This window comes from Ornithorhynchus anatinus, chromosome 16 (assembly GCF_004115215.2).
Source record: "Ornithorhynchus anatinus isolate Pmale09 chromosome 16, mOrnAna1.pri.v4, whole genome shotgun sequence".
NCBI classification, from domain to species: Eukaryota; Metazoa; Chordata; class Mammalia; order Monotremata; family Ornithorhynchidae; genus Ornithorhynchus; species Ornithorhynchus anatinus.
The window spans coordinates 26,371,102-26,380,342 of NC_041743.1; the positions used below are offsets into that span (position 1 = coordinate 26,371,102).

Consider the following 9,241-nt stretch of genomic DNA (forward strand, 5'->3'; position numbering starts at 1 on the left):
TTGAGATTCCTTTTTTTTCTCTTGAAATATTTTTTCTAAGTAGCTGTCTCATAGACCACAAAAAAGACTTCTTGTTCTGTGCAATATTGGTAGTATTCTGATTAGGTACACCACTCTGACAGTTTGAGCCTTCATCATCATCACTTCTAACTGGCAAGGACATAAAACAAACACCATTTTAAATGGTGTTTGGTGTTTCCAGGTAAGCCAGATGGAAAGACCTTTGCTATGAATTTGTATGTCCTGCCTAATGTTCAGTGAACACCGAAAGCCAAATATCAACTGTTGAATTTTTGTTTTTTAAAACATCTCTGAACAGGTTCAGAAATGTCACCATATAAATTACAGATGTTTTCTTATGAGGAAGGAGGAATGTTCTTTTGTTGTTTTCTTTTTCTTTTAAAACCTATGAGAAGAGAAACAGCAAACCAAAATTGAAGCATATTTTAGGTCCAAAAAAATAAAATCAAACTGACCCCTGAAATATGACAGATGCATATTTTACTGAAACTGTGTTTGCTCTAATTTCATTTCAGTAGCATAAATAAAAGTGTACCATTTTTGAGAGCAATAGGAGAATTTGGGGAATGCATTATTTTACATGTGATTTTCCTAAAAAAATGATTATAACTATTAGTTTACAATGCTACTACCTCATTTTAAAAACTGCAAAACATCATTCGGGGAAGAAATGTTTTTCTGCTTGTGAAATACATAATAAAATAGGGGAGGAATTAGAAAGAGTTTAGCATTGGAAAGATCTATATCTTAAGAATCGCATTAGGAGGGAGAAAAAAGCCAAAGCCTTTAAATGCAAACAAAATCAGTTTCACAGATGACAAGGTGTCTTTACTTACCTTTTGTGCATAGATATTTCCACTAGTAAAGTAAGCATGGGTGTGCATGAACATCCACAGATTTGGGGAATCTTTGCCTTAGTGAAAGATTAACAGCATTGGACTATAGATTGTTGATCTTGGCTGTCTGTGGTGGCTGGTTGATTTGGTTTCGTTTCCTATTATGTATGAGTTTGGGGTGTTCAACAAAATGAAGAGCCATATTTAAAATTCAGAACTTCTTTTCAGAATTTTGTGAGAATTGTCGAGTCAATTTTATTCTTGTCTCGTGTAATTGGACATTTAGAAGAGTCTTCTAAATTGTGCTAGACATCACCATTTATTTTATTTCAAGGAAAAATAGATTTGGTGTATGTGGCCTTCAAAATTCACGTCTTATAATTTAAACATCACAAAGGTGTGTCTGTATAATATGTATGTGTGTGTGTATCTTTATACACAAGATTATATACATGCATAGTATGCATGTGTGTGTGTTTGTGTACGTGCGCTTTGGTAAAGTTTTTAGCTAGTTTGAAAGAGCACTTTTCAGGAAATAAAAACTTCAGGATTTTTTCAAGGTATAAAATCAGACAGTCCTGAAATGATTAAATTCTGTTTTTCAATTAAAGCTGATCCTAGACCAGCACAAAAACCAATTCTGTGTCGAAACAAATTTTGTTCTTCATTCCCACTGTTTTAAATTTGGATCACATTGGCAGAAAAAGAAAGAAAAGTTTCTTCCTTTATTTGAAACTTTTTTTGTCAAGTTTCAGGCTAGAGGGAAATTTTACGAGTGCATTATATGCTCTGAAAAACGGGATTTCTAAAAGAAACAATAACACTCCCTCTGCTATAATGGCACTACAGCCTAACTGCTCTAGTCACGGTATAAGGGACACAGGACCTGAAAAAACTGTAAGAGGAACTATGAGCTGTAGTGCTTATTTTTTTGCTCCTGAGAAAATAGAAAAGCGACTTCATTTTAGGATTTTTCTAGTAAACCACAGATTTAATTTTTCCCATTTTGTGTCGTTGAAGGTGGTAAATATGATTGCCGTTTGATCCATTTTTATTGTAAATGAAATAGAGTTCAGTCTGGCTGGCTGTTCGTCACTTGTTGGACGGCTGCCATGCACTAATGCAGACGTCCTACTGTGAGCTCGGAGAAGAACTATACTTTGATTCACCAGATTGTGTTAAATAGTCCAGCTGTTGAGATTTGAAAGATAGTTACCTCACAAGTGAAATAAAAATGAACTTGGCATTTATGGCTTTGACCATTTTTATACTGTTTAGCAATCAGCTTTTTAGAGGTAGCATTTTATAAAATCACTCTGCCTGCTTAAAAGTTGCATCCACTGTACCATTCAAACTCCTGGCCTTTTTTTTTTGTCAATAAAATTAAGGTTGGGGTGGTATGTGAAATTTGCATAAAATAAGTATCTTTCCTTCCCCCTTTATTTAATTTCTTGAACTTTGATCGTATTGGGTGAGACTTGGAACTCTGTCCTCCAGAGCCTGTTTGGACGTTAGGTAATTTGAATTGAAGCTGCATCGTGTGACCTGAGATGCTGTTCAGTATAAACGGAAAGCGAAAATTCATTTAGAAAGGAATTTTGTTAAATGCCCGCTAATGTGATTTTTAAAATGAAGGTGCCAAGCTCCAACACTTGTCAAGCAGCCTGAGAAATCCACTGAGTCCTTACGAGTCCAGCTTGGGCATTCTGATTCGCAACTACTGCAATTCAAGGATTGGCAGGTGTGAAGCCTGTCTTCTCTATTCCTGGCCAGTGGTACCACCTGGGAGAATTGATGTTATCCCTCGGTCTTCCTGCTTTGGAAAAGCAAGTGCTGTCTAAAGTGCCATCCAGGTTAGGCTTGCTGTGCTTGTTAACTGTAGATGGTATTCTAGGTTGTTTAATTGGGATTAGATATGCATTTATTATTTATGGCTTTTAATTGTGGATTTGGGGGCTTTTTTAATGGAACAGACCCAGAAAGACTATGGAATTTCAAACCAATGGGGACCCCAGAAGCCTCTCATTTCCACTTAATTGGAATAAGCTAGACGGATTTTGCAGAGCTGTCCCCCACCCCCGCCCGCCAATGACTTCCTGGGGATTTATTGCTATTGTGGCATTTATCAAGTGCTTACTGTTTGCCAAGCACTGTACTAAACTCTGGGGGAGATACAAGAAAATCAGGTCAGACACAGTCTCTGTGACTTGCTTAAGGTCAGAGAGAAAGAAGCGACAGAACTGAGATTAGAGCCCAGGACATTTGACCCCCAGACCCGTGGTCTTCCCACTAAGCCCAGGGTTTTATTGGACGGAAGCGGGGAGGGGGTTCCAAAGGTGATTTGCTATATTCACTATCATTTTCCTGAGAAATGGTAAATAAAAAACCACACCAACAAACGGCCAAAGGAGCTATAGCTCATAGGAACTTCTGGGCCCAACTACTCTTGGATTGTCTTTCCCGTGACTCTGTCTCCGTAAAACTACAGAGCCAATCTGCTGCTTGATTGCCTGGAAAATAGGACCTTTTTTAATTTTTTAAAGCAGCCCAGGGTTTCTGTTCCAGGAGAACTAGGGGAACCCCAGAGGTTTAGCAGGCAGTTCCAGAGTGAGGCGTGACTTGAAAAGGCAAACTTGGCATTCATTTTTACTGATGCTCTTCCAAATTTGAGGTGGAAAAAGCAGCAGTAGAAATCCGGAATAACTCTACTGGCAAAACTAAGCCTTTGCAAGTAAAAAGATTGAGTTAGAATAGGGAGAATGCTCGGTGTAGGAAGAAAATATTTCGCCATTCCTCCTGTTTTGTTTGTGCATAGCTAAGTAAACTCACTGGCAAGAACTTCATGGTGGAGCGGGAGATTGATGGTCACATGTGGAACAAGGCAATTCAAGAAAAGCTTCAAGGATAAAAATTCAAGCCTTTGTGCCTGGGCATCAGCTGGTCATTCCTATTTGAAACTGAACTCTTATGTGACTTTACTGTAAGTGGTCGAAACCACCTTGTCTTGGGGAAAAAAAATCAGCCTCACATTATTTAACACTCTTGAATACCAGAGAGGCATATGTTTCCACCAACAGACACACAGACACATATAAGTATATATATAATATATACAGGCACATATATTATACATACATATATACACACACGTATATAAATTTGCCCAGAAAGGGTTGGTCCTCCCAGACTTAGGAAAAATAAATTAATCCTGGTGATTTGAAGAAGATCTTGTAATAGCTCTAATATTAGTAACATCACTTTGAGATTTCTGCAATCACATGTTTGAGACTTTGTTGCCAAGAAAGTCAGAGGTATATATTAGCAAAAGGGATGAATGTCTGATTAATACTACCATTTTGCCCATTCAATTTGTTCAGTAGCATTCTTGTGAAATGTCCAACTATCCAATGTAGGTGATGCCAAACCAAATCTATAATTGAGGGTTTTCAATTAAAGCTACAGTGATTTTCCTAGTATGACCCAGATTTTGAAGCTGTGGCAGGTCAACATACCTTTAATTTGCCTTTCCTACTTATAAAACTAACTGTTTTTGTCCACCACAACTAGCTCACTGTGGTCCTGTTGGAAGGTTGGTGAAAGCGAGCTACGGGTAGTCTCGGACCTTGGACCTGAGGCTCATATTCACAGGCGCTAGGCTGCCCATCCAAGATGAGATGGAATCTCTGGTTGTAAATGAAGGGTGAGCCTCAGACCAGTCATGGAGACTTTGGGACCTGTGCGAAGGAACTGATGGTGGCTCGGGTAGCAACTCTGTCTCTCTTCTCCCTGCCTGTTGTGTTTCCACTGGGGAGTGGAGGGCCACAAGCAACTAGGTAGGCTAGAGCTGCAGTTCACTGCGAAGCATGGTGTTTTATATGCAGGACCCATATACTACAAAAGTAGATTTAACATAGCAATACTGTGAGGTAGTGCCGTAACCCAGCAGAAGGTCACCTTGGTAGTCATTGTAATCTTCACTGCCCATGTTGGCCAGGTGTTTTAGGAGTCCCGCTGCGACGGTCATCCTTGCAAGATGCCCTAGGTCAGAAACCTTCACCACTGATGGCATAAGTCCCGGTGGGCATCCCTCTGCCTTTGGCTGCTTCGACCTACCCCCACCACCGTGGGGTGGGGGTTGGCTTTTGGAGGGAGAGTAAACACGAAGTAGAGGGAATGCTTAAGATCCTTCTCCCTTTTTTTTGGTGAAATCAGGAATGAAAGAGTGAGGAATGTAATTAGGCAGTACCATCCTGATCTAAGCTCCTCCCTCAGAGAAATCCAGATCTGTTTGGCCTAGTAAAAAGTGCTTTCGTGGGCCAGAAATTAAGGTTACTAAGTAATCCCTTAGGAAAAAAGAACATGAAGGCCTAAGGTGGCAGTAGCTGTATTTCCTTCCCTGAGATACAATTTGGTGGTTCTGTCATCTTCCAGCATCTCTCTTTGGCAGCCAATCAATCAATCATATTTATTGAGTGCTTACTGTGTGCCGAACACCGTACTAAGCACGTGGAAGAGTACAATATAATAATGAGTTGGTAGACGTGCTCCCTGCCTAGAATAAGCTTACAGGCTAGAGGGGGAGTTAGACATCACTATAAACTATGAATGTGTACATAAGTACTGAGGGGGCTGGTGGTGAAGAGAGGGTGCAGATCATGGTGATTCAGAAGGGAATGGGAGTAATCTATGAGGACTTGGTCAGGGAAGGCCTCTTGGAGGAGATGTACCTTCAATAAAGCTTTGAAGGTGGGGAGAGTAATTGTCTATCGGATATGAAGAGGGAGGGTGTTCCAGGCCAGAGGCAGGACATGAGCAGGAAGTCGGCGGTGAGATAGATGAGACTTTAGTAAAGTGAGGACGTTGGCATTAGAGAAGCGAAGCGTGCACGCTGGGTTGTAGTAGGAGAGCCGCGAGGTGAGATAGGAGGGGGCAAGGTAATCGAGTGCTTTAAAGCCAACAATAAGAAGTTTGTTTGCTGCAGAGTGGGATGGGTAACCACTGGAAGTTCTTGAGGGGTGGGGAAGCATAGACTGAATGTTTTTGTAGAAGAATGATCCTGGCAGCAGAGTGAAATGTGACTAGAATGGGGAGAGACAGGAAGCTGAGACATCAGCAAGGAGGCTGCAGTGATCAAGGTGGGCTAGGATATATGCTTGAATTAAGGTGGGAGCTGTTCGGATGGAAAGGAAAGATCGGATTTTAGTCATGTTGTGAAGGCTGATCCGATGGGATTTAGTGATATATTGCGTGTATGGTTTGGATGAGAGAGAGGAGTTAAATATAATGGCAATGTTGTGGGCATACGAGACGGGAAGGATGGTGGTGCTGTGTATAGTGATGGGAAAATCATGGGAAGGACTTTTCTTTTCCTCCCCACAAAGCCATTTGGTGCCCTCTGCTCAGTATGCCCGCAACTCAGATTCCTTGATTAGAACCCATTTTAAAAAGGGTCAACCTATCTTCTTTCCGGTGTTCTATGGTGATCAAGGAATCTAGGACATAGGTGCAGACAAGTCCTGAGTTAATTAGCATTTGAATTCTCCACTTTACCTGTCGTCCCAAGGGACATTCTGGTGGAATATTGGGAAGAGGAATTTTAGGGTTCCTTTCTGCTGTGGAAGAGCATATAAGGAACAGGAGAGAACAAGGTTTTCATTGGTGAATGCATCTTAAGCAGGTAGGTGTCTTGTACTTCTGTATATACACAAAAAGCTGTAAACTTTTCCTCTTTTTTCCCTTTGTGTGGACCTACATATCTAATATGAACTGTCACTCTTCATCGTGTCCTTCATGATATTCATCTGGTTTTTTTAAAAAAAAGTATGACTGCTGCAAACCCTACTACTAACGAGGCTCTTATATGTTCTAATCCAGTCTTTTGTTTGGTTCTGGAAGCACATGAAAGAAAAATATTTTCTCTCTGTTTTCCCTCCCCACCCTTAGACCACCCAGTAATGCAGGACACAGAAGAAAGATACAGGCAATGAGAAACCGGCTGGGCCAGTTGTAGTTTTCGATCCTGTCACCACGAGTGAAGCAAACACCAAAGAGCAGATGGCAGAAAAACATCTAAATGAGCCCAGGAAGAATGAAGAAAAAAATAAGCAAGAATGTAAGGAAGAGAGAGTTAAAGAAATGAAAGAGACAAACAGTTCTAACTGCTAATTTATAAGCCAAATGGCTGGAGATTTTTGCTAGTCCTTTCAATTAGCATCTTACTCAATTTTGGGTGTTGACAAGGACTATATTGTGTTCTTGTAACTATTCTGTAATACAGGTTTCCTTTGGGAGATGGGTAGCAGTAGGTTCTCTAACAAACAGCAGATTTTAAGTTTTTGTTTCTTGTTTTTATGCTCTATTAGGGAGAGTTGAGTGTGTTGATTGTACTTTCTTAAATTGCTACAAAAAATCCAGATCTTAGCTTTTTTTAAATTGCGCACATACAGATCACCAAATCTAATAAGAATTCATATCATTCATTAGATATTGGAGGTATACAAACAAATCTACTTTGGAAGCACTGCCTTAGAAATCTCTATCACAGGAATTGTTTCCTTTTTAATCCTTGTTGGCATTACTAGACTGAGGAAATTTTAAATCCAAATGAAAGGCTGTTTTATGATCAGGCCCTTGGAGATGTAGGGACAGCAGGGGCAATGAAGAGGTTTGACACTGCAGACTTAGTACCCAGAGTTTTCCAGAACAGTTTCTAATTTAGGAACAGGACATCAAACGGATGATTGTTATACCGAGTGAATTAAAACCCTGTTAATATATAGGAGGGTCGTTCCGAAAGAAACTCCCCTATGGACTTCGGTGCGTGTGCTATGGGTGGCATGATTGTAGGACTGAGGGAAAGGCTAAAATTCAAACCTTTGAATTTAATACAGTGAATTCATTGTAAGCCATCCACTGTGGTGATATGAGTTAATTCTGTTGTTATCATGTGATGATGTGACGCAAATACCACATTTGATCACAGTTCTTATTTACAATGAAGTGACAGGTTACGCAATTTTCTTGCTTCACTGCTGCTCTGCATTACATAGGGATTTTTATAAAAGAAATTAAGTGGTGGTAGTTCTCTACAAATACATATTCAGTCTACCACAGTGAACAAATACAACTATAAGCAGGGATTTTTTTTCACTCACACAGCTTCTCCAACTTGATTGTTTCAAAATTGGTGTTTATTTAAAATAAGTGGTAATGTACTTGAATGCACTGTAAGATTTTTTTATGACAATGATTCAGTAATGGTAATTTAACTATTAAAGAAAACGAATGGTTTAGTTTTGTTAGCTTGCCTCAGCATGCAGCTGTCAGGTGTTTCTAACCTAAGGGCAGAAGAAAATGATAGTAATAATTGCGGTTGTTGGTATTTTTCTTTTTTGCACGTGTGCTAAGCAAGTGTGGATTGAAACTGGTTAGGCAGATGTATGTATTTCCTAAATTTTGGGGTACATTGTCTTTCTGAACTTGTCATATATATGTATGAAAGTACATATATATGTATGTATGTGTGTGTGTATATGTACATATGCACACGCTTCCAAATGCTTAATGGATTTCGTATTGGAAATTATTGAACTAGTTGTCACATTTCACAATTATTTCTCCCAAGCAGGTATGGTTATTGGTAGGATGAGAGTATTTGCTAAGCGTATTAAAGTTTTAAAAAGCAGTTATTTTATTTGAACTATTTTGGTTATGGTGATTGAACATTTCATCATGGCTTATTAAAAATTACCCCTGATTGCCATAGCAAATTTTGTCACCCTACCTATGTGTACTTTGTATAGGGTATGAGTGAATTGGTAATTGGATTCCCCAATTTGGCCTACCAAGACTGAGTAATTACTGAATGATGGACAGTTGGCTTTTGAGGTTGACATTGTATTAGGGATGCAGTGGGGAGAAAAAAAATAAATCACTATAAAGTAATTTTAGATTTTTCTTCAATGAGCCATTTGCCTCCCCCATTTCTATAGCCCTCATCTAAAAATAATTGAAACAATGAATGTTGTAAAATATAGGCTAACATTCAAGCTTAATGACGAATTTTTAAAGTAAGTATTTCATAAAAAGAGGGCTCTTTCCGAAAATATCTTAATCCTTTTTGGGGACCAGTTAGAGCCAAATGGTAGCCCAGAAGACTCACTCCTTTTCAAAACCACTTCCTATCATCATTATCATCCTCCATATACGTTCACTTGGAAGCTAGAGGTGGTCAGGTGGACACAGTCCCTGGTCTTGGACAGTTAAAGCAAACTTTTAAACCTCTGAGGATTTGGCCCCAGTGATGATGTAATGATTTTGAATGTTTGCTCTCTGTATTAATGTTTAACAATTTCTTCATTATTAAAGCACAGTGGAAGTATGGA

At 39.3% G+C, this 9,241-nt stretch overlaps 1 protein-coding gene across 1 annotated transcript in view; it reads left to right on the plus strand.

Annotated features, from left to right (window-relative positions):
- Positions 1 to 9,241, plus strand: part of SHTN1 (shootin 1) — a 104,071-nt gene extending 94,830 nt beyond the window's left edge. The window contains 2 exon segments of the mRNA XM_029080722.2: positions 6,801 to 6,829; positions 6,832 to 9,241. Coding sequence (XP_028936555.1) covers positions 6,801 to 6,829; positions 6,832 to 7,022 — 220 coding nt within the window. The 3' untranslated portion in view covers positions 7,023 to 9,241.